The sequence below is a fragment of the Emys orbicularis genome, chromosome 2 (assembly GCF_028017835.1).
Source record: "Emys orbicularis isolate rEmyOrb1 chromosome 2, rEmyOrb1.hap1, whole genome shotgun sequence".
In the NCBI taxonomy this organism is placed as follows: Eukaryota; Metazoa; Chordata; order Testudines; family Emydidae; genus Emys; species Emys orbicularis.
In genome coordinates, this window is record NC_088684.1 from 29,219,870 (window position 1) to 29,247,696 (window position 27,827).

Consider the following 27,827-nt stretch of genomic DNA (forward strand, 5'->3'; position numbering starts at 1 on the left):
TGTGCTTGAGACTCAATACTGTATGTCGAGTGAAAAGTTGTAATTTGTACCAGTTTGTTTAGTCTTTTTAGTTCTTACTAGATGGGAGGGTTTTTTAACAATAAACAATGGATTTTATTGCCAGATCCCATAAAGATTTACATTTGTATTGTGTAAATTAGACCAAATTGAATTTAGTGATTCTTAAAGGTTTCTTCCCAGTTTTATGATATGTCAACTAATATAATTGTTTTGATTATTAATATTTGAATAATCTAGAGAGCCACCAGGCAATGGATGTAATAGGGTATATTTTTCTTGTAAATAAAAAAAACTTGAACATGATAAATTAGCTTGTGTATAATGAATTTCAAACAGGTGTGATTTTATAAAATAGTTTTACAAGTGTTATTGTCAATGAGATTTGACATTCACCATGTCACAACTTGTATTTGTTTTGTGTGTGTATTTAAATAACCAGATTGTGGAATATTGCTTTGAATGGGGATTTTACTGGTTGCCACAGTTGTTTCAAGACCCTCAACAACAAAGGGTCATGAAGGGCTAGGTTGCCTTAATGTAGTAACAGGTAATCCAATACAAGGAAATATCCCCTGTTTTAGGGGAGAGGGGAAATTTTTTAATACAGTTTCATCCCCTGATTTTAGATATGCTGCATGATAACACCTAAGTACAGTACTATGATGTGGGTGTGAAATACCTTAGATATGTAGCTTTTAACATAATTGTCAAAATCCAGTAGTATTCTGACCTTTTCATGGCTTCCTCTTAATTTCTGGATACAAATGATGTTGTGGATTTTAATCTATTACTGCATAAAGCTTTATATGATTTGGGACAAGATTAGTTTTGAATGCATCCCTCTTTTTAAAAGTTGAGGTCGAGGCAGTACTTAAATTGATCAGAAAAAGGGGGGAGGGGGTCCGTCATAACCCCAGCCAAGTAAAATTTGCACTTGATACACACAATTCACAATTTCTTTTATACATATATCACATAATTGCATGCAGTCTTAGCTCATTAAGCTGTTTATACGTATTTATTGTTGTGCTTAAATGAGCCAGCATGTCTCATACAAATTATTGAAACAAAATACATCCTGTGAGTTTGGGGGTAGGACATCTGGGGTGTTCAATGAGTTTCAGTGTGGTTGGGGTCTCTCTGGAGATATGGGGCTGGAGGTACAGTGAGATTCATTGGGGTTGTGGTCTCCCTGGAGATAGGGGGTTTCAAGATGCAGTGAGATTCACTAGGATTGGAGTCCCTGAGGATAGGGGGCTGGTGGTTCAGTGAGATTTGGTGGGTTTCGGGACCTCCTTCTGGGATTTGAGGGCTGAGGGGTGCAGAGATTCAATGGGGTTGGGGGTCTCTCTGGGATTTTGGGGTCTCTGGAGATAGAGGGCTGGGGTGCAGTGAAATTAAGTTTGATTGAAGATTTTCTCTGAGTATAGGAAGTGAGATTCAGTGGGGTTGGGGTCTCTCTGGGGTGTAGGGTCTCTGGTGATTTGGGGTCTCTCTGGGGATATGAGGCTGGGGGTGCAGTCACATTCATTGAGAATTGGGGTCTATCTGGAAAAAGTTGTAAGGGATGAAAAGGGTTGGGGAGTCTCCCTTGGGAGTTAAGAATGAAATTACAATAGATTGGGGGTGTCTCTTGGGGGGATTAAGAGGGCAGTGACAATGGGGTAAAGGTATTTCTTGACGTTGGGGTGAAGTGACGGTTGGGGGGCTGTGGTTCTCTTGGGAGGGGTGCAAAGAGACCTTGGGGCCCATTTCAGGGGTGCAGCCTCTGCTGTCCCATCCCCTTTCCTCCTCACTTCTACCCTGGCTCTGAGCGTGTCACTAGAAAGTGCTGGGTGGCTGGTTTCATGCCCCCTGTTGCTTCTTTTGGCCACTCCCAGGCTTCTAGACTGCACTTGGCCAGGTCCCTCCAGAGCTGCTACATCAGCTGCTCCCCAAGCTCCACTTTGCCCCCCCCCCCCAGGATGGGCTGACAGGCCAATGCATGGGTGGTGCCGGTCCATAGGGGAGTAGAGTGGTGTCTTGGGAGCTGTATGTGGTAGCAGCACTGGTAGAAGCAATATGTCCCTCAGCAATCGCCTTTGAGCTTAAAAAAACTCCCATGTCTATAACTCCTCCTCACACATACATACACACTTTAAACACTGGATCAAGGTGGCTGAGATAGAGGGGTTTCAAAGGCAGACAACAGTGATCAAGGCCATAAAAAAATCTCTTATGGAGACTGATTGAAAAGTTTGGCCTTGTTTCCATTAGAATGGAGAAAAATACGGGAGGACATGATAAAAGTATGGAAAATAATGAAAGGTATAAAGAAGATAGATCAGGAGTGTCACAATGTTCGGGGTAACTGCATCTTTAACTCCTGTTCCATGCTCTTCTCTGTGCTCTGGTCTCTAGCATTCACCTCTCTCTGGACAGGGACCCAAGTCCCTCTTCTTTCTGACCAGGGGCGTTTTAGGCTGCAGTCCACTTGCACTTCACTGTGATTATTCTAAGCAGATCTGACAAACGGCCAGCCCTTACTCTTTAGTTTCTCTCCAAGGACAATGTCAATGATAGAACAGTGACCCAAACTGTTCTTTCAAAGCAGAGCATATTTATTTAAAGACAAAAGCCTACAGAGAAAACATATAAAACAATAAAAGATCTAGACACATACTAAACATGAGAAGTGACCCATCAGCCCTATAAGGACCTGGCAGATTAAAGCCCTTCCAACCCCTAAACAGGGTTGGGTCCTCCCTTGGACTAAAGATCAGTCCATTTGTTGAAACTCTCTCAGTTCAAGCTTGCCCTTTGTATTCCTAGTCCTTTCTTTATGTCTTGCCTCTACTATGGGACTGTCTTGAACCAGGATATGCAAGCCGTCCCAAGGATGGTACTTCTCTGGAGCTGTTACAGTCTTGGCCATTTGGCCTAATCATTCCCAATTATTTTTAGTTCCAGGAGGTGCTGTGGTAACCTTCCTCTCATGGACTAGAATACAATTCCCTTTTGCATGCAGTTGCAATATCTATCAACAGGATCTTCTGTTCTCCCTCTCTCATAACACAAGAACAAGGGGACATTCAATGAAATTAAAATATGGCAATTTAAAAACTGGTAAAAGGAAATACTTTCCCCCACTACATGTAATTAGAATGTGGACAATTGGGGTGTCATTAAGCCAAGAATTTAGCAAGTTTCAAAACAGGACTGGAAACTTATATGGAGAAAAGTATTCAGAACTGTAATAATTAGCTCACAAACATTTGGTCAGGGATATTAAATTCGGGTTTCAGGTTTTAAAACAATGTCTATAAGGGATTAGAAGCAGGGGTGCTGGAACAATTTGTATAGTGGGGTGCTGAGAGCCATTGAATCAAACCATAAACCCTGTATATGATGGAAACCACTTCAAGCCAGGGGGTGCGGCAGCACCCCCAGCACCCATAGTCCCAGCACCTATGATCAAGAGCAATATGGGAAGCAGATCTGTTTACGGAAGGCAGATTGGTTTACTACAGGATTCTTGCACCTTCCTCTGAAGCATTTAGTGCTGGCTACAGTCAGAGACAGGAAAATGGACTAGGTGGACCTCAGGTGTTTTCCTGTATGGCATTTTCTATGTTCCTATCAAATGAGGAACTCAAGCCAACAGTCCCTGGATTTAAATGTAGCACTGCATTGCAATTGAGACACCCTCAGCTCTGAAATTTGCTTCTCTGATTGTCTGAAACAGCTATGTTTGTTGATCATCCTTCTTAGGGTTTTACCAGGGGAAGGAGTTGGGTGGGTTGGTGGCTAATTACATCCACCCAGAGGTTTGGTATTAGGCACATATTATAAATATTAAAATAAATGCTGCCTACAGAAAAAGACGAGACTAATGCACTTCCCAGATGAATTACCCTTAAATTGCCATGCATTTTTATTTATTCCAAATAAAAAAAACTCAAAGAAGTGACAAATTTATTAGCAATTTCACAATTGCATTATTATCCAATGTTAGTACAAAATTGTTTGAAGCAGAGGGGGAAGAAAACTTGATTTATCATTAGCCATTTTCTCAGTATTAAAAATGAAATGGAGAAGGCCAAGTAATTTTGTAGTAGTGCCATGTAATAATGCAACTGGAAAACTGACTACTTACGGGAAAGAGAATTTTTTTTTTAAATTAAGTCATTAAAATATAATAATAGTTTGTGAGAGCACATTCTATTCTGAAAGCAATACTAGGTGAATGGTATTCAGGATGAAGGGCGTCATTATAAGCAGTGATTATTGTGGGTATAGCTCTAATATTTCATTTTTCTTTTTAAAGGGTAAGGGCTTCCCTATGCCTTGCCCGTACTCTATTATTTGCAGATCCTTTCAGACAGTTGTGCTGAGGGTGCTACCATACCCTCTGGCTTGAAGTAATAATAACAAACACCAAATACATGATTTCCATGGTTTCCATCATCAGCACCCCCTCTATAAAAATTGTTCTAGCACCCTTGTTTTCAGGGAGCATTATAATCCAGATTTCCAAAAGTGTTCAGTTTGTTGGGTAAATCCAACTGAACACAGTATGTACAGTGACCCTAATGTCCAGGAGACCTGTATATGGTTGTAAATTAATTAAAATAACACCCAAAGGAAGTATTAGAATCATAGGATGAGATTCCCTACCCTGCTCTGACCTCTTTACATCACAAAAAAATGGCTGCAATGAGAAAAAAAGGGGCCTAAAACCCCAGTTCCAGCTGTGAGAGGATTCCCCCAGAGAAGGAATTGCAGAAGACAACTGTTAGGCTGTCTTCTGAGGACACTTTCACGAACCTTGACAACAAGACAGAGGATAGAAGAGTCTTGTTAGGGTGGGGCCATAGCATTGTGGAGATTGTGAACGGCAATGTGGCCCATAGGATAGCACCTGGAGGCTCCCATAACTCAGACAGGCCCCTGGGCTGTTACACAAGGGGCTTCAGAGCTGGCCAGGCTCAGGAGGGCACAAAGAAGCCTCCTTAGCCCCCTTGCTGCCTGGTTGTGAGTTGTGTGGTGTAGCATAGGATCTCACCCATAATATTTAGAGATGGAAAAGAGCCATTATGTCGTCCAGCACACCACCTTGCCAATGCAGGATTGTTCCCTTACAGTAAATAATATTATGTCACCGTATTTTTAAAAGTCCAGTAGGATGACATATCCACCACTGCCTTGGGGTGACAATTCCATAATCTATTAGCTCTTACTGTCAATATATTTCCCGCTTATATGCAGCTTACACTCTCCTTTTCTTAATTGAATCCAATTACTTGTTATACTTCTCTGCTCCATACTTAATCATTCCTCTCCATCCTTGGTGTTAATAACACTCTACTCCTATATGCAGACTCTTGTCTTGTTCCCTTGTATATAATGCTTAGGCAGGTTACATGCATTTAGATCTTTTCATCTTTGTCCTTAAATCAATTACTCTAGGTCTCTGATCACTTTTGTTGATCTTCTCTGAACTCCCCACTAATCTGTCAATAATTTTCTGATCATATAGTGCTGAGAATATAACTCAATATTACAGATTTACTGGATGGCAGTTGCTACAACTGCTTGTTTTTTTCCACTTTTTGGGGGTCGGGGCAAGGTGATGCTGGTTATGGATAAGGTTCTTTGGTTTGAGTTGTTTATTATAGTGAAAATAGTATGAGTCAGATTTTCAACTGGTGTAATTTCGCATAGTTTCATTGGAGTCAATAGAGTGATGTTGATTTTACGCCTGCTGAGTTTCTGGCTCATAACATTAGCCTTTTATCCAGTTCTCTTGTTCCTTCCCCTTTCACCAGAAATGTTCCAAAATAATTGACAATGAATTAATGTATTCATGAATTCCCACACTACTTCCCACCATACTGAAATGAATATCATTCAGACCTGCTGATTGATGCATTATCATTTTTTCACGTGTTTTCATACCAATTTTTTATTAACAACAATAGTGTCAATATGTTCACTTCTTCACAATTGCCCATCATTCTGTTCCATATTCTTCTCATTAAAGACAGGTTGTAAAAGCAGTTCAACGGGTTAACCATTCCTGAGACATTTGTTTTATATTTCTCTCCTTTATTAGCAGTCCTTCTTTCTCGCTGGTATTTCTTATTTTTCTTTCTATATTTGCAAAACTCCTTCTTATTCCTCTTATTCCATTTAGTTTTCATCATTTCATGCTACTCTTCTGCTGCCTTAATCTTTGTCCTAGTAGTCATTAAGTGATTCTGTGTATTATTATTTGGTTCCTCTCCCTTGTTCATTTCCAGTACAAGTCACTTTTTATCATGAGTTTTTTGAGCAATCTCTGTGGAAAACACATTGCCTGCTGCCTGCTTTTTTATCTCTTGAGGAATTGTAGTCTGTTGTATTTTAATTATTGTCTTTTTGTTTATGATGCACTATGTTTTCATGCTCATGGATTGTAAATATATAATTCCAGCACACAGTATTCACTCCTTTTTATTAATACTTCCACATTTGCTTCCTTCAAATCTAATGTGCTTATATACCTGTGTATTATTGCTCACTATGTTGAATTCAGGTAGTTCATAGTCACTAACATATCAAATTTCCGTACTGAACCTTCCTCTGTAATCTGTTTTTCCCTATTGGAAAGAAGTAGTTGCCAGATGACTGCTCTAGCTGGAGCTCAAGGAATGTCTAATATTTATGATCATTTGTATATTTATGATGCCATAATATTTTGTGTGTATAGATATATTACCAAAGCGCTTTGTTATGCTCACAGCAAACAAACAGAGACATTTGATAAAACCCAAAAATACTCTTGCTGGAAGGAACACTACTTTATTCCTTAGAATTCAATATGGTAATGTACAATCACTCCAAAACAGAAGGAGACAAAGCAGGCTGCTTTCTAAAAGAGAGAGGCACAACTCAGCCTTACTCAAGGCTGTCTGTCCACTGACTGATTGCGGCTAGGCCCAGCTTGCATGCTTCCCTACAGAGCACTTAGTGTGGAAACCAGACAAGTAAAAATCCCTGTTCTTAAAGTGATAGTTGAAAGCATGAAAGAGGGTCAATTTATGAATTTGCCAGGGTGCAATTTTTTTTTTTTTTTTAATTCAGATTTTTAAATCTGAAATCAAACTAACTAGGTTTGACATTTGAATAAGTGTTAATAGTGTAATCCCTGTTTTTTGAGTCCTGGGAGTATTAGCTTACTAGTTTTAACATTGGGTTCTTATCAGGTCAGCTTTTAACTTAAACAGTATTTTTCTTATAGGGACACTTGCTTATTCTTAACCAACCAACAATGTATTAATTCACCCAGCACCACATTAGTATACAATCTACAGTTCACCACTCAGGTGTAGACACAACCAATGTTCTAGGTGTGAACACACACAGTACAGCCTTGTAAGTAATTTTCACAGACTAAAGTTGAGGTTCATCAGTTATATCAAGGAGCAAAGGAACAATGCAAATTACCAAGATTTCTTATTACATTTACTTGTGATCATAAATTCTTAATTTCTGACATCTTGAAGGATGTGCTTGTCTTTAAGGCACTGAGTATGGTTACTACCCTTTGATTGGATTGGTCCAAAAAAGAAAAGTTTAGCATATTAAAAGCAATTGCTTGAAGTTATTGTTTTCAATCCATTTTAGGCTACTCTGCTTGGACTTATCATGGAATTAAGTTATAAAATATGGTTATTTAATGCCAAGTGGATGCTCAGATTTTTAGCTCTTAGTTTCTCTGCTGCTTCCACTGGTATTCAGTAGAGAACACTGGTGTATAACAAATTTATGTAATCCTTTTCTCATCAGAGGCTTTTTAAGTTTGATTCATTTCAAGGATTGTTTCATTAATATTTCATTAATAGCACCCACTCTTAATTGGGATCCCCGCTTTTAAGCAATTTATCTTAATATTTCAGTTATACTCTGTTTTATATCTTCCAACATGCCTTCGTCATTGTGTCAGATAATTTCTATTACTTCTAAAGTCATCAACTATTTACAATGAAAACCAACAAAATCCCTTATAATCTTCTAATTTTGAAGGACATTCTCCAGATATTCTTTGATCGTACATAAGCATTTCACATTATTTATAGAATGATGTAGCTCTGACTCAAAAGGCAAGCAAATGTGCAGCTCCTAATTTGGGGTGAAAGACAGATTATGCATGGTATATTTGATTTACAAGGAAAACAATGTATAGTTTATAATTTGGGGTGAAAACACGTGTCTTGGATTTCTTGGGGTAACTGTTTACCCAATTTGATCTTCCATCTTACAGCCAATCATATCTAATTTGCTTAATTTGAAGCTTCCCCACCCATCTTTTAATCCACTCAATGTGCAATGAGCCACTTTGCATAGGAAGTCAATATGTTACTCTTACTTGGTAACTTAGATTTCTTTTTAGATAAGTTGGGAGGGAGAAAGAGGTTTTATCCATATGGAAATTATGAAAGATTCTTGTCTAGGTGATTAACAGTACTCTCATTTAGCCATTTTAGTTTCTATTCTTGGGGAGAGGAACTCCCAACTTTGGCTGATCTGTAGATCCTTAGAGAAAGTGTCTCACATGATATGAACCAATTTGTTATTTTCTTTATTTCTTAGGTGGATCCTATTTTGGGATAAACAGAGGTCGATAGCTTTTCTAATTTTTGAGGGCCAGAAGGAATCAGTAGTTATTAATCATCCAAGGCATATCTGTGCTATATATCCCTTACATAGCTTGAAATTCCTACACCGTTCTCAATATACCACACACTCAAAGGGCCAAATCAGCACAGGGGAATTATTGTGTTAAGTTGTACCAACACACATGAAGACACATCCCTGCCCCTAAATGGTCACAATTTACTTTTACAAATTGTTAATACAGTATAGACAGTGATTTATATAAATATGATAATAAATAAATACATATTTTTTCCCTTACAGAGTTACAGAGTAGTTCTTGTGGCAATCCAGGAGTTCCACCAAAGGGTATCTTGTCTGGTACGAAATTTGATGTTGGTGATAAAATCCGCTACAGCTGTGTAACTGGATACATTTTGGATGGCCACCCTCAGCTTACCTGCATAGCTAACTCAGTGAACACAGCATCGTGGGATTTCCCAGTTCCTATCTGCAGAGGTAAGGAATGCTATGATAATCTTTCTTTAAGTATTTAATGTACATTTATGAGTTGAAGCAACTTACTTTTTCTCTAAAATAAATTTAATAATTTATTTATCAGCTTTACTGTATGCACCTCCTAATTGTTCTGCCAATCCTGTTTTTAAAACCTAGTTCTCCCCCCTTTTACAATAGATGAAAATGATAGAATTCTGAACTAGATACTTAGTGTTAGATTATGAATATGACTGATGTGGCCACACAGGGAAATAACCAAAAGAATTTAGGAGTAGGGTGGGGCTCTAAACATTGCTATTTCCCTCTGTGGGTATGAGATGGGAAGTCGGACAGCATTGCTGAGCATGAGGAGGAAGTAAACCACATCCTACAGAAGGATTCAGTAATTTACTTTCCTCTTGAAGTAAGGGGAAGATGGAAGAAATTATGACCATGACCATATACTTATGCACGGTGAATGCTGAACATTACATAGGTGGTTAGTTATAAAGTCTCAATCTAGTTTCTATTATACAAATTCCACTTCACATTTGGAAAACTGTCACCAATTGCAAAGTACAGTTAGGAGAATAATTTTCCAAAATATTTCTATATTGGAATAAATTATGTCATAACTACAACAAATAATGTACCATCATATGACAGGACTGCACATTTCCTGAAGAAACTATTGACCTTTTTATTTATTTATTTCATTGGTACATTATACTTACACTGACTGAGAATCATCATTTCTTCAGATCTGCTTCATGGAACATTTGGTCGCAGTCTTTTGAAGATATCTGTGCTTCAAGGGTCCAATGCTGCACCTAATAAAGTTAATGGGAGTCTTACCATTAACTTCAGTGGGAGCAATTTATCACACAAGTTATCAACTAGCTACGTCTACTAAATGAAGTTCAAAGGCAGAAAACGGAAAAAAAAAAAAATTCTGTCAGCTTACACGTCTGTTAATTTTACTCATACAAATGGATCCATTGCTGACAGAAGTAAAGCAAGCCTTTGTTCTTAGCTATTTTGTTTCAGCATGAGAAATACCTTATGTAGATTTCAATCTGAGGGACATATGCTGAAGGTCTCATACTACCACCAGTTAACATCATTGGAGCTCCTAAAAATACAGATAACTTTCTAGCACAAAGTGTATTGCATCCATCTCAGAGTAATACTATATTAGACCTCATTCTGGTAGATAAAGATAAATTGATCACAGGCCTAAGAATATAAGGCTTCCCAAGTGCAGGGAATTATGACTTAATTTAATTTATGTGCAAACAGAATATAAAGGCAGTCAGTAATTTGTTGCTTTAAAAAGGCCCATTCCTAAAGCTGAAAACAATCAAGAGAAAAATTGAGTAGGAAGAAAAAAGCCAAAGTCATGCCAAAATTTCACAGGGTAAATGGGATGACCCAGGTAAACTATAAACTGGTTAGTTTAACACCAGTCCCAGACTAATCATGGAACAGCTGATATGGGATGCAATCATTAAAGAACAAATAGTAATAATTGATATAATTCCAATCAAAATGGTTTTATGGAAAATAGGTGTTGTGAGACAAATTTGATATTGTTTTATGATGAGATCACAACTTAAGTTGATAAAGGTAACTTTGGTGACATAATATACTCAGACTTCTTTAAGGCATTTGATTCAGTCTCTTTGACATTCTGATAAATAAATTGACACTATATAAAATAATGGAGCTGATATTAAATGGATTAAAAACTGGTATCTGATAGGTCACAAAAAGTATTTGTGAATGGGGAATTGTCATCCAATTGAGTGTTTCTAGTGGGGTCCTGATCTCGTCCCAAAGCTATTAAATATCTTTATCAGTGATCTAGAAATAATAAAAAAAACATACTGGTAAAATTTGCACATGACATAAAAGCTGATGGAGTGATAAATAGTGATGAGGAGCGGTCACTTTTATGGGCCAACATGGATCACTTGGGAGGTGGTCTCATTTGTAGATCTGGTTAGAACATTTTTGCTGACGCTGAAATGTTTCATGGAAACATATCGGTTTCCACAAAACTTTCATCAGGAAGGTTTTTAATACAGTGAGATAATCTGTACCTAAATGGTTGGGATGCTGGCCTGGGATGTGAAGATCCACATTCAAGCCCCTGGTTTATCTGATTTGGCATGATCTGTGATGAAAAATTCCTCCGAGTCAGGCAGAGCAGGGATTTGAACCTGGAGTTTTTACATCCCAGGCCAATACCCAAACTAGCAGCCCCCACACATGCCTTAATAAAATTCTGTTTTAATTTAAATGTTCAAAAAATGCTTTTTTTGTTCAACAAATTTTGAAACTTCAAAAGTTGCTGCAAAATGCAGTTGTCATCCTCTAGGCAGCTATACTTATTTGAACAAAATGTGTTTTAACAAATGCCAGGACAAACATCTAGAAAAAAGTAATGTAGGTCACACTAACACAATTGGAGATCTATTCTGGAATGCGGTGACACTAAAAACGGTTTAGGGGTTATAGCAGATAATCAGTTGATCATGAGATCCCCGTGCAACACTCTCACTAAAACCACAAATATAATCCTCAAATGTGTAAGCAGGAGAATATCAAGTAGGAAAAAGGTGATGGTAGTACGTCTATATATACCATTGGTGAGACTCCTGGAATTCTGTGTCCAATACTGGTGTCCCAACTTCAAAAAAAAAAAATTCAGGCTAGAAAAAGTGCGCACATTTTTAATAGTGAAGATAATTAACCACTGAAACAACTTAACATGGGGTGTGATGGATTCTCTGTCACTGTAAGTCTTTAAATCAAGACTGTATGTCTCTCTAAAAGATATCCTATAGCTCAAATAGAAGTCATGGGCTTAATGCAGAGATTATTGGGTGAGGTTCTTTGGTCTGGATTGTGCAGGAGGTCAGACTAGGTGATCACAATGGTTCCTTCTTGTCTTAAAATATATGAATCTGTGTTCCATATGACAAATACCTAGGCTTATATTTGTCAGACTTTGGTACTTCTCTTTTAACAGGTTCCTCACCACTTTGTAAAATGCTTTAATTACCCAGTATATAACTTTGCGGGAATTTACTAAGAGTGATTACCCTCTAATGAGCTTCCCGTTGCTTTCCCTTTATTTCTGGTGGAGACTTTCCTTGATTAAATCCTCATCCTTAGGGAGTTTCACTGATATGTGTCTTATCACTCTCTACCAATGGCCTTTACATTAAGAAGAGCAGCCTTGTTAGTCTGTATCCGCAAAAAGAACAGGAGTACTTGTGGCACCTTAGAGACTAACAAATTTATTAGAGCATAAGCTTTCGTGGGCTACAGCCCACTTCTTCGGATGCATATAGATGTTCCATTCGATATGCATCTGAAGAAGTGGGCTGTAGCCCATGAAAGCTTATGCTCTAATAAATTTGTTAGTCTCTAAGGTGCTACAAGTACTCCTGTTCCTTTTACATTAAGAAGGAATATTATGCAGTGAATGTGTGTGTGTGTGTGTGTGTGTATGTATGTATGTACTGGAGGTCGAGAAGGAATTTCTTCCAATTCTGGGGAGTTTCTGATTAATAATCCCTGGTGATCTCTTTCAGATAAATGAATGATTGTTGTTCCCTTTTATTTTGATTAGTTGGAGTGCAAAAAGTCAAAGTATTTTCCACTCCAGTATTTTCATTGTATGCTTCTCAGTGAAATTCATAGCATAATGAAAATAGATATAACCAAATCAGAAACAAACCAACCAACCCTGCAGTCACTTGTAGCACACTAGGAATGGACTAGATAATTTGTAGGATGTTTGGATAGACCCTTGTAGGCAGATATTCTCTGTCTCTCATCATTCACAACTGATAAATTCCAAGGATTCATGTTTTTAGGTCATTTCAGTGAATGATCTTTCCCCCTGGGAGTGTGATCCTGAAATCAGATCCTTGTGGTTGGGTCCTTTCATCTAGGCAGATCTCCATTGAAGTCAACAGGGCTTCATGTGGATACAAAGGTATAACCATGAGATTGCAAATGCAGGATCGTGGTTTAGGTTTCCTGGAAGGGGAGCTCTGGTTGGTTTGTTTTTACCAGTCTCTTTTGATTTCTGCTGTAAAACGAGTACCTCCAGTAATCAGTAGCACAATAGACTCATTACTTTATTTCAAAACCCAATTGCCAACTGGTACCCATAATAACCCAGTGAAAATTTTCACCTGAAATTTTCACAAGGCTGTCAGGCATTCTTTAAAATAATGTAATTTTTATTGGATTTACTAAAAGTCCAAAATGTTAGTTAAACTAAACACAATTTGGGTTTATTGTGTTGTGAAGTGGTCAGTTATACTGTGCATAATCCATGACCAGTTTTTAAATAAAGCCTGCTTACTTGACATATTAATTTTGATAAGAATGACTTTAATAGGGAAAGATGACATTAGCTTTATCATATTGCCTTCTATTTCTGAGATAATGTAGAAATTGCAAGCTGCAGCATAATGCGGGAGAGTAGGAATAATTCACTGAAGGCTAATAAATAAGGTCAAAGTTATATATTATATTGTCATTCTGTAAAGGTTATATTAATTAAACAATTTGATAATCAGGGATAATATTCTGACTTTTATATTTTAAAAGGTTGTTCTATTCCAAGATAAAAGAAGCAATTATATTATGGAAACTTCTATTCTAAGGCTGCTATATTTTGTTTAATTTGGAAATGAATTTTAATTGGGAAAAAAGTGTTAAGAAAAATAATTTTATTTTAACTCCCAGAGATTTTACAAAAATGTTTTTTAATCCAGAGGTGTTATATCATTTGCAAAAAATCTCAGTAGAGATTTATGTATATGCTCAGTATAGTTGTGCTCAGAGTTTGTCAACTAAATCCTAATGAGACTGAGACTTCAACAAAGAGCACAGTGTGGGTCAGAGAAAACTAGAATAAGTAGCTGTGTGGGGGAAGTAAAGACACCACTGGTACAGGAACAGGCTGGAGGGTACACAGGCAGAAGGAGTCAAGCTAGGGCAGAACAAGAGAATGGAAACGATTCTTGAGTCTCACCATTCCTCAGCTGTCAGCAAATATCTGTGAAAGTGTGTGGCCTATCCTGGTTTAGTTCTGGTCCACCTGAAGAATAACAACCTCCTACTGCTATCTCTGCAGTTACTCTGTTAGCTCAAGTTGCAGAATGGATGAAATCTAAAGGTTCTAATCCTGCTGATGAACCCTGTGGTAGTCAGTAGGATTCCACATCATGGAATTCCTGTTTCTGCAGTTTGCTTTTTCAGAAACCTAGGAATTATACAAACAACATATTTAATATGTTAAGGTTGCAAAGTGAAGCACTCAAAAGTTAGGTGATGCCAGAATTAAGGATACCTATGCAACCATAGTTCAACCTCTTTGTGCATATGCATTATGATATGGCTAGGGTTGCCAACTTCCTACTCCCACTAAACCGAACAGCCTTTCCCCGCCACTTATCTGAGACCACACCCCTTCTCTGAAACCCCCGCCCCTTCTCTGAGGTCCAACCGCTGCTCACTCCATTTCCCCTCCCTTTGTCGCTCACTCACCCCACCCTCACTCACTTGCTCATTTTCACTGGGCTGGCTCAGGGGGTTGGGGTGTGGGAGGGGGCTCTAGCTGGGGGTGCAGGCTCTGGGTGGGGCCAGGGATGAGGGGTTCGGAGTGCAGGAGGGAGCTCCGGGCTGGGGCAGAGGGTTGGGATGCGAGACGGGGTGAGAGCTCCGGCTGGGGCTGCAGGCTCTGGGGTAGGGCTGGGGATGAGGGGTTTGGGGTTCAGGAGGGGACTCTGGGCTGGGAATGAGGGGTTCAGAGGGTGGGAGGAGGATCAGGGCTGGGGAAGGGGGTTGGATAATGGGAGGGGGTGCAGGCTCCAGGCGGTGCTTACCTCAGGCAGCTGCCGGAAGCAGTGGCACGTCCTCCCTCCGTCTCCTGCGCGGAGGCACAGCCAGGTGGCTCTGCACACTGCCCTGTCCACAGGCGCCACCCCTGCAACTCCCATTAGGCATGGTTCCCGGGCAATGGGAGCTGTGGAGCTGTCGCCTGGGGCTGGGGGGCAGTGCGCAGAGCCCCCTGACTGCCTTTATGTTAGGACCCGGAGGGGCGACATGCCACTACTTCTGGGAGCCACACGGGAGCTGCCTTAGCCCTGCTGCACCGCTGACCAGACTTTTTAATGGCCCAGTCAGCGGTTCTGACTGGAGCAGCCAGGTTCCCTTTTCAACCAGGCATTCCAGTCGAAAACCAGACACCTGGCAATCCTAGATACATGTATTTGTGATTCCATATTTTTTTCCACAGGACCCCTGCTTCATTCAGTGCACTGGTAGGATGGAACAAAAGGCATGAATCAGGGTTGTGCAGTTAATGACATGGTTGTCTGTAGAACAGCACCTCATTTTTTGCAGAGGTTGGAAAGTGTGTAGTGAATGAGGCAAGGGATTGCAGGAAGAGGAAGGATGACTGTCCTGGAGAATTAGATTCTGTCTCTGCCTCTTCCAGAGGTCTGCTCAGCATTACAAGCTTCAGGGCCAGATTTTCAAAGGTATTTAGGCACCTAAATATGCAAATAGGCAACTAGTGGGCTTTTTAAAAATACTTAAGAAAATCAGCTCTCATTGAAATCAATGCCTACATTGCTTCTGAAAATAGGACTTATCTGTCTAAATTACTTATCTGTCTAAATTACTTAAGGCCTTGCAACACTGAATGGAGCAATGTCTAAATATCTTTAAAATCTGGTCTTAAATTAAACTTATCACAGGTTGTATTCCTTATTTTATAGGTGCCTAACTTGAAAGCCCAGGACTCAGCACTCACAGTTGCAAGTAAAGTGACTGAGACCTGTGCTTTGAACATGTAAATGCTACAAAAAGGCTAAGTGGTGGTCTGCCACACTGGATAAGGGAGTCTAATTTAGATGTAAGAGGTACCATGGAAAGAAATACAAATAATAGGGAATTGGTAGTTACAGATATAAACATTTATCCAGGTTTGAGAAACATTGGAATATGGACAAGAAAAGGGTCAGTATCCACCTGAAATACACCACTATGGCTGCTGGCCCTTTAAACTATACACACAATAGAGCCTTCACCTCATTCAAGAGAGGACAGTTTATTTATTTATTTAATCTCACATTGTGTGTGCACTTTCCAACAGCAAAGTTGTGGTATCATCATGTATGATAATGCCCTATCATCACGTATGGTAATTTGGCTCATGAAAGTTATATTGGAAGTTACAGGATGCTTGTTAAGTTTCCTTCAGCATCTTAATAGGGAAGCAATTCTTGTGTCCTAAGAAGGCTTTCCATAGCTGAGCTCTGAAATGGAGCTGCCAGCCAAATGAGGAAGAAGTTTTACATGTCCTGAGGTTACCTCCCAGCATGCAAAAATACTGTGAAGTTGTGGAGACTGCAGGAAGTAGGGTTGCTCCTCCCATTAAAAGCAAAACTCTGATGACTGAGCAAAAGATTCTCTTCTGAATCCCTATCAATCCCTGTGTAAGTATTATTTTTTGCTCTTTACATGCAAAAATAATCTGAAGAGACCATCTGAGCACAGTAGGGTCCCAAACAACCATGCTTACTAATAAAGAATGTTGGGAATTTTCTGACAGAATATACAACACAGTGAGCACCAAATATTTAAAGGGATACTAATTTATTCCTGTATGCTATGGTAGGGAAATTATTTCTGTTTTATAAATTCCTGCAAGCTGCTCTCTTCAGGAAGGGAGGTGGAACAGATCCCACACAGAGGGAATTACAGAAGCATAGAATTAACTCACTTTCATCTAATCTTTTCCCAGTAATAAGAACTACTTTGAGGAAGGCTTTTTGTCCTTCAGAAAGTGCCTAACCCTTCCCTGATAGGAGAATCTTAGAATAGAAATACTGAGACAGCTTTAACTATAGCAGAAGCTAGTGTGCCATTACACACACACACACACACAAACACACAAAAGAGTATGAGGTCACGATTTCTACAGGTTTCTACAGGTATGTTAGCAACAAGAAGAAGGTCAGGGAAAGTGTGGGACCCTTACTGAATGGGGGAGGCAATCTAGTGACACATGATGTGGAAAAAGCTGAAGTACTCAAGGCCTTTTTTGTCTCGGTCTTCAAACACAAGGTCAGCTCCCAGACTGCTGCACTGGTCAACACAGTGTGGGGAGGAGGTGAGCAGCCCTCACTGGTGAAAGAACAGGTTAAGGACTATTTAGAAAAGCTGGACATGCACAAGTCCATGGGTCCAGATCTAATGCATCCAAGGGTGCTGAGGGAGTTGGCTGATGTGATTGCAGAGCCATTGGCCATTATAGTTGAAAATTCGGGGAAGGTCCCAGACGATTGGAAAAAGGCAAATATAGTGCCTATATTTACAAAAGGGACGAAAGATAACCCAGGGAACTACAGAACGGTCAGCTTCACTTCACTTCCCCAGCAAAATCATGGAGTAGGTCCTCAAGGAATCCATTTTGAAGCACTTGGAGGAGAGGAAGGTGGTCAGGAACAGTCAACATGGATTCACCAAGGGCAAGTCATGCCTAACAAACCTGATTGCCTTCTCTGATGAGCTAACTGGCTCTGTGGATATGGGGAAAGTGGTGGATGTGATATATCTTGACTTTAGCAAAGCTTTTGATATCGTCTCCCACAGTATTCTTGCCAGCAAGTTAAAGAAATATGGATTGGATAAATGGACTATAAGGTGGATAGAAAGCTGGCTCTATTGTTGGGCTCAACGGGTAGAGATCAATGGCTCAATGTCTAGTTGGCAGCAGGTATCAAGTGGAGTGCCCCAGGGGTAGGTCCTGGGGCCAGTTTTGCTCAACATCTTTATTAATGATCTGGATGATGGGATAAATTGCACCCTCAGCAAGTTTGCAGATGACACTAAGCTGGGGGGAGAGGTAGATAAGCTGGAGGGTAGAGATAGGGTCCAGAGTGACCTAGAAAAATTGGAGGAGTGGGCCAAAAGAAATCTGATGAGGTTCAGCAAGGACAAGTGCAGAGTCCTGCACTTAGGAAGGAAGAATCCCATGCACCGCTACGGGCTGAGGACCAACTGGCTAGGCATCAGTTCTGCAGAAAGGGACCTGGAGATTACAGTGGGCGAGAAGCTGGATATGAGTCAGCAGTGTGCCCTTGTTGCCAAGAAGGCCAACGGCATATTGGGCTGTATTAGTAGGAGTATTGCCAGCAGATCAAAGGAAGGGATGATTCCCCTCTATTCAGCACTGGTGAGGCCACACCTGGAGTATAGCGTCCAGTTTTGGTCCCCCCACTACAGAAAGGATGTGGACAAATTGGACAGAGTCCAGCGGAGGGCAATGAAAATCATTAGGGGGCTGGGGCACATGACTTACGAGGAGAGGCTGAGGGAACTGGGGTTATTTAGTCTGCAGAAAAGAAGAGTGAGGGGGGATTTGATAGCAGCCTTCAACTACCTGAAGGGGGGTTCCAAAGAGGATGGGGCTAGGCTGTTCTCAGTGGTGGCAGATGACAGAACAAGAAGCAATGGTTTCAAGTTGCAGTGGGGGAGGTTTAGGTTGGATATTAGGAAAAACTTTTTCACTGGGAGGGTGGTGAAGCACTGGAATGGGTTACCTAGAGAGGTGGTGGAATCTCCATCCTTAGACTTTTTAAGGCTTGGCTTGACAAAGTCCTGGCTGGGATGATTTAGTTGGTATTGGTCCTGCTTTGAGCAGGGGATTGGACTAGATGGCCTCCTGAGGTCTCTTCCAACCCTAATATCCTATGATTCTATGATTTAAAATAGAATGTTCAACATAAAATGGACTGGTAGAGTTAGTAATGGGGAGGTCCTAGAATATGCACGACTACCTTCCACAATACAAATAGTATGGAAGAAGAGAAGGACGTCTCTTGGACATTTTTTAAGAATGCCCAAAAATAGGCTACTTAAACGGGCATTTCTTTGGCAACCTTGGGATAAGAGATGGAAAGGCTGACCTAAAGGCACAGTGCATAGCTCACTAATGTCTGAAGTGGTGTTACAACATCAAAATGTAAAAGATCTGGAAAAATAAGTCCAGGATAAGGATGATTTTTATTGTTTGGCTTCTGCCTTATGCACCTGTGGTGTGGGGAGGATGATGATGATTACACTGCTCTACAGCCAAAATGTTTCTGAAATAAATGTAGTCAAACTTTACTAATTCTGGGTCACTGAGAACGAAAATGATGCTTAAAATTTTTGATTGGCTCTAGTTTTCAAGATATGCTATTGGGTCAGTATATACGACCCTTGACTTGGGAATGGCAGAGGATAAATGAGTTATAAAGGGAAGGGATCTCAATTTAAACCAGAAATGACTAAAATACATCTTTGACTGGATCTATGAATAAATCTATGACTGGGTTTGGATAGTACTTGCTTTTTAGGCAAAACAATGAATGATGCAATCTGAAGCTGGTATTGCGTCATACATGATATGAATTGCATCATGTTATTCCTAGAAGTCATGGGTGATGCAATCATAACGAAGCTTACATCACTCTGCTGAACAAATTGCCCTATATCAGCTCTAGAAATCATACAGTGTCGTGCTCTCTTATTTGTCAGTGTTTGATTTTGCAAAGGGACACATTTCTGTTTAGCCAAAGTGAGCAGAGATGCCTCATACTTGTGTGAACAGTGCAGATAACTTCTGCTATGTTTGTGGTGAGGTGACTTTTGCATCACAAAAGTGCAGTATAACCCCTATGATTAAGAAAGCCTATCACCTTTATTTTGGCTGCAAAATTGGAGATCAGGACAAGAGGTGGGCCCCACACATATGCTGCAACACTTGTGCAACAAATCTTCGCCAGTGGTTGAACAGGAAAAGGAAATCTATGCCTTTTGCAGTGCCAATGATTTGGAGAGAACCAACAGATCATACCAGCAATTGTTACTTCTGCATGGTGCCTCCAGTTGGGAAAGGTGTGTCAAAGAAGAAAAAGTGGACTGTGCATTATCCAACCATTCCATCAGCTATATGCCCAATACCCCACGGAGAAGGACTGCCGGTTCCTGATGCACCAGAATCATTCTCACTTGAGTCAGACGAGGAAGAGGATGAAACTTCTGGTCCTGAACCATCAATGTCACAGGACCCACATTTTCTCCCATCCTCCTCCTCTGAACCACACCTCATAACACAAGGTGAATTGAATGACCTTGTCAGGGATTTGGAACTACCCAAGAGTAAGGCAGAGCTGTTGGGCTCCAGACTACAGCAGTGGAATGTCCTGGCAGGTGATGTTAGGGTTTCCATGTTCCGTGACCGTCAAAAGGATCTTGTCCCATTCTTCTTCATGGAAGGTGATCTCGTAGCCTGCAACAACATCGATGGTGTGATGGCAGCCCTCAACATCGTTCACGATCCAGATGAGTGGAAACTCATAGACTCATAGACTTTAAGGTCAGAAGGGACCATTATGATCATCTAGTCTGACCTCCCGCATGATGCAGGCCACAAAAGCTGGCCCACCCACTCCTGGAATAATTCTCTCCCTTGACTCAGATGTTGAAGTCCCCAAATCGTGATTTAAAGACTTCAAGTCACAGAGAATCCTCCAGCCAGCGACCCCTGCCCCATGCTGCGGAGGAAGGCGAAAAACCTCCAGGGCCTCTGCCAGTCTACCCTGGAGGAAAATTCCTTCCCAACCCCAAATATGGCGATCAGCTTAACCCCGAGCATGTGGGCAAGATTCTCCAGCCAGACCCTCCGGAAAAAGTTCACTGTAGTAACTTTTAATATCCCATCATTGACCATTGTTACTAATTACCAGCGATGGCACGTTATTGACCTATTGACTAAAATCACGTTATCCCTTCAAACCATCCCCTCCATAAACTTATCAAGCTTAATCTTAAAGCCAGAGAGGTCTTTCGCCCCCACTATTTCCCTCGGAAGGCTGTTCCAGAACTTCACCCCTCTGATGGTTAGAAACCTTCGTCTAATTTCAAGCCTAAACTTCCCGACGGCCAGTTTATATCCATTTGTTCTCGTGTCCACATTAGTACTGAGCTGAAATAATTCCTCTCCCTCCCTGGTATTTATCCCTCTGATATACTTAAAGAGAGCAATCATATCCCCCCTCAGCCTTCTTTTGGTTAAGGTAAACAAACCGAGCTCCTCGAGTCTCCTTTCATACGACAGGTTTTCCATTCCTCGGATCATCCTAGTGGCCCTTCTCTGTACCCGTTCCAGTTTGAGTTCATCCTTTTTAAACATGGGAGACCAGAACTGCACGCAGTACTCCAAATGTGGAGACTGTTCATTGATTCATCGAAGACGAGTCTTAAAGCTGTTTTACTGCATAATGGCAATGTTTTGCCATCAATTCCAGTTGGTCATGCAGTGCATATGAAGAAAACCTATGACAACTTGAAACAACTTTTGAGGTGCATAAACTATGACCAACATCAGTGGCAGCTTTGAGGTGATTTGAAGGTTGTTGCTCTCTTGCTTGGTCTGCAGACTGGATACACAAAGTACTGCTGTTTTCTCTGCGAATGGGATAGTCGTGCAAGAGATTCCCACTACATCAAGAAAGATTGGCCACTCCGACAGTCATTGGAGCCTGGGAGGAAAAGTGTTCAGCATCCACCACTGGTTGAATCAAGGAAGATTTTGTTACCACCCTTACACATCAAGCTGGGTCTGATGAAGAACTTTGTCAAGGACATTGACAAAACACAAGCAGCTTTCAAGTACCTCCGTGGAAAATTTCCAAGGTTAAGTGAAGCTAAGCTAAAGGAAGGTGTCTTTGTTGGTCCTCAGATTCGTGAACTTCTTCGAGATGATGCATTTGACCATGCACTGCGTGGCAAGGAAAAGACGGCATGGAAAGCCTTCCAGTTAGTGGCAATAAATTTTCTCGGAAACAACAAGGCAGACAACTACAGGTTGTTGGTGGAAAACCTCCTCAAGGCATACAAAAGCCTTGATTGCAACATGTCACTAAAGATACATTTTTTGCAATGTCATCTAGATTTTTTTCCACCGAACTGCGGAGCAGTGAGCGACGAGCACGGCGAGTGATTTCACCAGGACATTGCAACAATGGAGAAACGCTATCAGGGCAAATGGAGCCCATCAATGCTTGCAGACTATTGCTGGACAGTGACAAGAGATGCTCCATTTAAAGAATACAAGAGACAAGCCAAGAAGCGCCGAGTAGACACTGAATAGGACTAAACTATGTACAGAATAGTTTTTTGCCTTTTGTTTCATAATAAATTTTATTTATATAACCCTTTTGCTGATTTTACATAAACAGGACAGGTGAAATATTATCATGTAAAGCAACCATAAACACATGAAAAGACTTAGGTTTACAATTTATGATTAAAACTCTACTATCTACACAATATACATAGACATAAAATGTAAAAGCTTAAATATCTTAGAAACAGTAGCCAATCAGTTGTTTTAATTGTAATATTTGAATTCAGCACATCAAAATACATAATAAATAGCACATTTTATCTCTGAAGCAGACGACTTCTCAAAAATTGTAGACCATTGTTATGATGATGATTTAAATAGCGATAGGACTGAAAGCCAACCCACCAAAATATCTGCTGAGTAATATCTTAATAGTGCTTATTTTTCAGGCACATCAGATATCCAAATCAACCATTTTTGTGCTATTGTATCTAGAAGAAATGTTTGGAAAAAACAGAAAAGACATTGAATGAACCATTCAACTTACTTATGCCCTCACTTTTTCCTCATGCATTTCTGCACCTTCAATTCAGTTGTGAGAGAAAATCTGAGTGCTTGAGCATCTGACTGAGGTGAAAATTTTGTGGGGGCAAGATGTGTTTTAGACTTTTGGAGTATATTGTGCAGTATATTAAGCTTATTTTCCATGCTTTGTCAAATTGTTAAGTCTGGAAAGGTCATTAAATTATTCTCTCCAAATGATTCTTAGAATCCTATACTTTTCCTTCCAACATGGTTATCTGAAAATTGTGCTTTCTATCTTATTCTGTAATGGATTTACTTCCTTTATATAGGCTCCAAGCTATTTGCCTGTGTATAATTCACAAATGTTCTAACAAGAGTCAAATTTGAGTTAGAGCATCCAGCTCAGTATTAAATATTTTGCCATTTTCTGCATTCAGAAGCTGCTGAAGAGAAAAATTATGCTAACTATACATCACTGATCTATTCCCACTGGTAAAATAAATCAGATTAATTTTTGAATGATTGGCATTTATAGGGCAGGTATAAACACAGAGAGTAGGAAAAATGCATCTGAGATGGTCTAAATTGAGGCAGGATACTAAGCTTTGTTAGAGGAAGCAGATCTGCTTATATAATACCAATAGTACTCTGTGCTTACACAGCACCTTTATCCGAAGGATCTCAAAGCATTTTGAAAAACAGAAAATCAATTAAACCTCACAGCATTCCCGAGGGTTGATTATACAGTAATATATGCATTTTACAGAAGGATAAACTGAGACACAGCTATGTAAGTGGTTTAGTGGCAGAGTGATAAATAATACCTAGCTCCCCTGAGTCCCTGTTCTAACCATAAGACCACATTCCCATGCCTATAGGTTGATTTGTAACCTAGCTCTACATGGCCATGCAGGAGAGAAAGGGTATGTCTACACTACGAAATTAGGTCGATTTAATAGAAGTCGATTTTTTAGAAATCAATTTGATACGGTCGATTGTGTGTGTCCCCACTAAGTGCATTAAGTCGGCGGTGTGCGTCCACAGTACCGAGGCTAGCATCGACTTTCGGAGAGTTGCACTGTGGTAGCTATCCCACAGTTCCCGCAGTCTCCGCCGCCCATTGGAATTCTGGGTTGAGCTCCCAATGACTGATGGGGCAAAAACATTGTCGCAGGTGGTTCTGGGTACATGTCGTCAGGCCCCCCTCACTCCCTCGCTCCGTGAAAGCAACGGCAAAAAATCGTTTCTCACCTTTTTTCCTGGGTTACCCGTGCAGACAACATACCACGGCAAGCATGGAGCCCACTCAGCGCGCTGTCACCGTATGTCTCCAGGGTGCTGCTGGCAGATGCGGTACTGCAGTGCTACACAGCAGCATCCCCTTGCCTTGCCTTGCAAACGGCAGACGGTACAATGTGACTGATAGCCATCGTCGTCATCCCGTGGGTGCTCCTGGCCAGCCTCGGTGAGGTCGGTTGGGGGTGCCTGGACAAAAATGGGAATGACTCCAGGTCATTCTCTTCTTTAAGTTTTGTCTAATGGAGATTCAGTCCTGCCTGGAATATCATGCCAGCTGGAGGCTTCTGCCTCAGGCTGCTCTCCCAGTCGGCAGCATCGCGCGGTCGCACCTACCCCAGCCTACCCCTTGCTCCCATGGCTCATGAAGCCTGGACAGTAGTAAGGACCAGTTAAACTATCGGCTGTGCAAGTGCATAATGGTGATAGAATGTGCCTTTGGACATTTAAAAGCTCGCTGGCGCAGTTTACTGACTCGGTTAGACCTCAGCGAAACCAATATTCCCATCGTTATTACTGCTTGCTGTGTGCTCCACAATATCTGTGAGAGTAAGGGGGAGACGTTTATGGCGGGGTGGGAGGTTGAGGCAAATCGCCTGGCCGCTGATTTCACGCAGCCAGACACCAGGGCGGTAAGAAGAGCACAGCAGGGCATGCTGTGCTTCAGAGAAGCTTTGAAAACCAGTTTCATGACTGGCCAGGCTATGGTGTGAAAGTTCTGTTTGTTTCTCCTTGATGAAAACCCGCCCCCTTGGTTCACTTTACTTCCCTGTAAGCCAACCGCCCTCCTCTCCCCCCTTTGATCTCCACTTGCAGAGACAATAAAGTCATTGTTGTTTCAAATTCATGCATTCTTTATTAATTCGTCACACAAATGGGGGGGGAGATAACTGCCAAGGTAGCCTGGGAGGGGTGCGGGAGAAGGGAAGCATAGGGGTTGGGTAGTTGTAGGGGCACCCCCTAGAATGGCATGAGGCTCAGCATAGAAGCAGCATGTCTGGGGCTCTGACCCGGAGCGGCCATTTGCCTCTCTGATTCTTTGGTAGGCTTCACACTGCACTGCTCTGGTTCCCTGTTATAACCTCTGTCCTTCATGCCCTTGGAGATTTTTTCAAATATTCCAGCATTTCGTCTTTTGGAACGGAGTTCGGATAGCACAGATTCATCTCCCCATACAGCGATCAGATGCAATACCTCCCGTTTGGTCCATGCTGGAGCTCTTTTGCGATTCTGGGACTCCATGGGCACCTGTGCTGATGAGCTCTGCATGGTCACCTGTGCTGATCAGCTCGCTACTGGCCAAACAGGAAATTAAATTCAAAAGTTCGCGGGGCTTTTCCTGTCTACCTGGCCAGTGCATCTGAGTTGAGAGTGCTGTCCAGAGCGGTCACAATGGAGCAGTCTGGGATAGCTCTCGGAGGCCAATACCGTTGAACTGCGTCCACACTACCCCAAATTTGACCCAGCAGGGTCGATTTCAGCGCTAATCCCCTTGTCGGGGAGGAGTACAGAAATCGATTTTAAGAGCCCTTTAAGTCAACAAAAATGGCTTTTTCATGTGGACGGGTGCAGGGTTAAATCGATCTAACACTGCTAAATTCGACCTAAACTCATAGTGTAGACCAGGGCAAAGTGAGAGGAGGGGAAGTAAAATCTATCCTCCACCCCACTATCCCAGCTCTGATGGCCTGGGGAGGGAAGCAAGCTGTGCCAGCTAAAGGGCTGCAGTAAATTACTTTCCCCCACTAATGAGTTGGAAACAAAGAAGGAACAGACTCCAAGAATAACAATTCCTCCCCAGGAGCAGCCACATGTCACCTCTTCCTCCAGCCTGAAGCTAAATCTCAATCTTGCCCTAAGTGACTTGAATTTAACCCACACTGGGTTGTTAAATTAAAAATCAAAAGGAAAAGAAAGCTAAAACCTCAATTGCAATACCGAAAAATTCATGTCTGAAAGGAGGCAATGACTTACATATCTGATAACTGAGCCCATTTCTTTCATTTTTCATTTTAAATTCCAGTTGAGACATTTTAAAGCGACAGTCATGAATGGCTGAGGTTCTCACAGCTGTTAGATTAAGGAACTCAGATGGTACCAGAGTCTACAAATGGTAATGACAGTCCCCTCAGATTACACATGAGAATAGTTTTTGTTTTGTGTTTTTAGTTTGATGAAAAAGGATTTCCAATTGAGATAACAGCATGATGTAAATGGGAGTGGGGGAAGAATTCATTTTGTGGTTTATATTTATGCTGAAAGATCTTAGTTGCCTCTGAAATGTGTAATTTTTAAACAATAAAATGGAAACAAACTTATGCCCGTATGAACTGCACTGACATTGCTTTCTATCATATCTTAGCATATTTGCCTTTTCTCATTATCTCAGTGTCATTATCTCAGCACAATATTTGGTTCTCATTATCAGGGTCATTTCACATAAATGTACAGTCCCAGTCACAGTTTATGTGAACAAATATAGTTGATCCTGATGAGGAATAATCTATGTGTGGTTGTGTGTGCTTCTGTCTTTCTCCATAGAGACATAATACCCAATCCTGAACTTACTCAAATTAGTTGTACATTGGTGAAACTCCACTGAATTCACTGCAGTTACTGCTCCTTACCAACACTAACAAGAGATGGGAGTCAGGTAGCATGGTATTATAAAATAATATAAATATTTATTAATATACAGTCTTACACTAAATAGATATCATTGACAGACCCAAAAATAATAATGTGGTATGTATTTCTCAGCCACGGAAATGTATCTGTTATGTTTTAAATATGACTTTTGGATACTTTCATTGTTTACAATTGATTGGATTAACGTTCCAGGGCTTCCTCTTCTTACTCTTCATTTATAAAGAAAATGTCTATTAAGAAAACTCTCTTCAAAGTTATGATTAGCTGAATGTCAAGTAACCATTGTGCACATCTCTCAAAATTCATACATGCCCCTCATGCCGGGTTTCCACAATGGGGAGATATATAGATATTTTCTTACCTGCTGGAATTATTGTTATTATTTATTATTTGTATTATCGTACAGCCTAGAAGCTCCACTCATGGCAGGACCCCATTATACTAGGTGCTGTAAAAATACAGAACAAAAAGATGATACTTGTACTAAAGAGTTTATAATCTAAGAATAAGAAAAGGGACAACAGATAATACAGATGACTGATTAATTTTTAGTAAACAGCCAAATTCTTATATGCATATTTTCATATTATGTATATATGTTTAAAAAAATCAATCCCATTCATTTTTATAGTTCATATTGGAATAAGACTTTCACAATAAACGTAAGACCCCACCAGACCACAAATGCTGACCTTCTCTTCAATATCAAAGCCCTTAAAGGGATGTTTGAGCCTAATTCCAAACCATCAGTGACATTTCCCAAGTTTAGATATATTTTGTCTAGTACTAGGGCTGTTTGAGCTCTAGCCAGGCTGTGGAGCAGTACAGTAATCTGAAGAGGTTATATAGTTCCAACTTGTGCATTAATTGTCAATTTAATGTATTTGTGTCAGAATCCTCAACTGACTACCACAATCCAGCTTTCATCCAAGTCATTTTAAAGGAAAGGATTTGGACTGCATATTGCTACTTTTCAGTATGCAAAATTCTGTGTCACATCACCAGAAGAGGG

At 40.6% G+C, this 27,827-nt stretch overlaps 1 protein-coding gene across 3 annotated transcripts in view; it reads left to right on the forward strand.

The window, feature by feature from the left end:
• CSMD3 (CUB and Sushi multiple domains 3) overlaps window positions 1-27,827 on the forward strand; it is a 1,171,353-nt gene that overhangs the window by 253,137 nt on the left and 890,389 nt on the right. For all 3 annotated transcript variants that reach the window (XM_065399724.1, XM_065399725.1, XM_065399726.1), the window contains exon 4: window positions 8,962-9,156. In XM_065399724.1, the coding sequence (XP_065255796.1) occupies window positions 8,962-9,156 (195 nt within the window). The remainder of the gene's footprint in view (window positions 1-8,961; window positions 9,157-27,827) is intronic.